Source organism: Buceros rhinoceros, unplaced genomic scaffold (genome assembly GCF_000710305.1).
Source record: "Buceros rhinoceros silvestris isolate BGI_N320 unplaced genomic scaffold, ASM71030v1 scaffold39814, whole genome shotgun sequence".
NCBI lineage: Eukaryota > Metazoa > Chordata > Aves > Bucerotiformes > Bucerotidae > Buceros > Buceros rhinoceros.
In genome coordinates, this window is record NW_010409547.1 from 3,532 (window position 1) to 3,765 (window position 234).

The 234-nt window shown below is 60.3% G+C and overlaps 1 protein-coding gene across 1 annotated transcript in view; it reads right to left on the reverse strand.

Moving 5' to 3' along the window:
• LOC104492682 (GTP-binding protein SAR1a) overlaps positions 1-180 on the reverse strand; it is a gene marked incomplete at its 3' end in the record, with an annotated part of 3,570 nt that extends 3,390 nt beyond the window's left edge. Inside the window, exon 1 of the mRNA XM_010135268.1 lies at positions 100-180. Coding sequence (XP_010133570.1) covers positions 100-157 — 58 coding nt within the window. The remainder of the gene's footprint in view (positions 1-99) is intronic.
• Between the last annotated feature and the right edge of the window lie 54 nt (positions 181-234).

Below are 234 nucleotides of genomic sequence, written 5' to 3' on the forward strand. Positions count from 1 at the left end.
CTTGTGGTTGATACTGCCAGCTGGCACAAGCCAAACCGGCTGAGGGGCCCTGCCGCAGCCCTAGCTGAGTGCTCTGAGGACCCGGCACGGCAGCATTACCTAGGAACTGCAGCACGCTGCTGAAGCTGTTGTAGAGCCATTCGAAGATGAAAGACATCGCTGAAGATTAGTCACCTGCGGGGACAGAACCAGAGTGACGAGTGTCTGTGCGGGACGGGAGCCCGGCTACCGCCC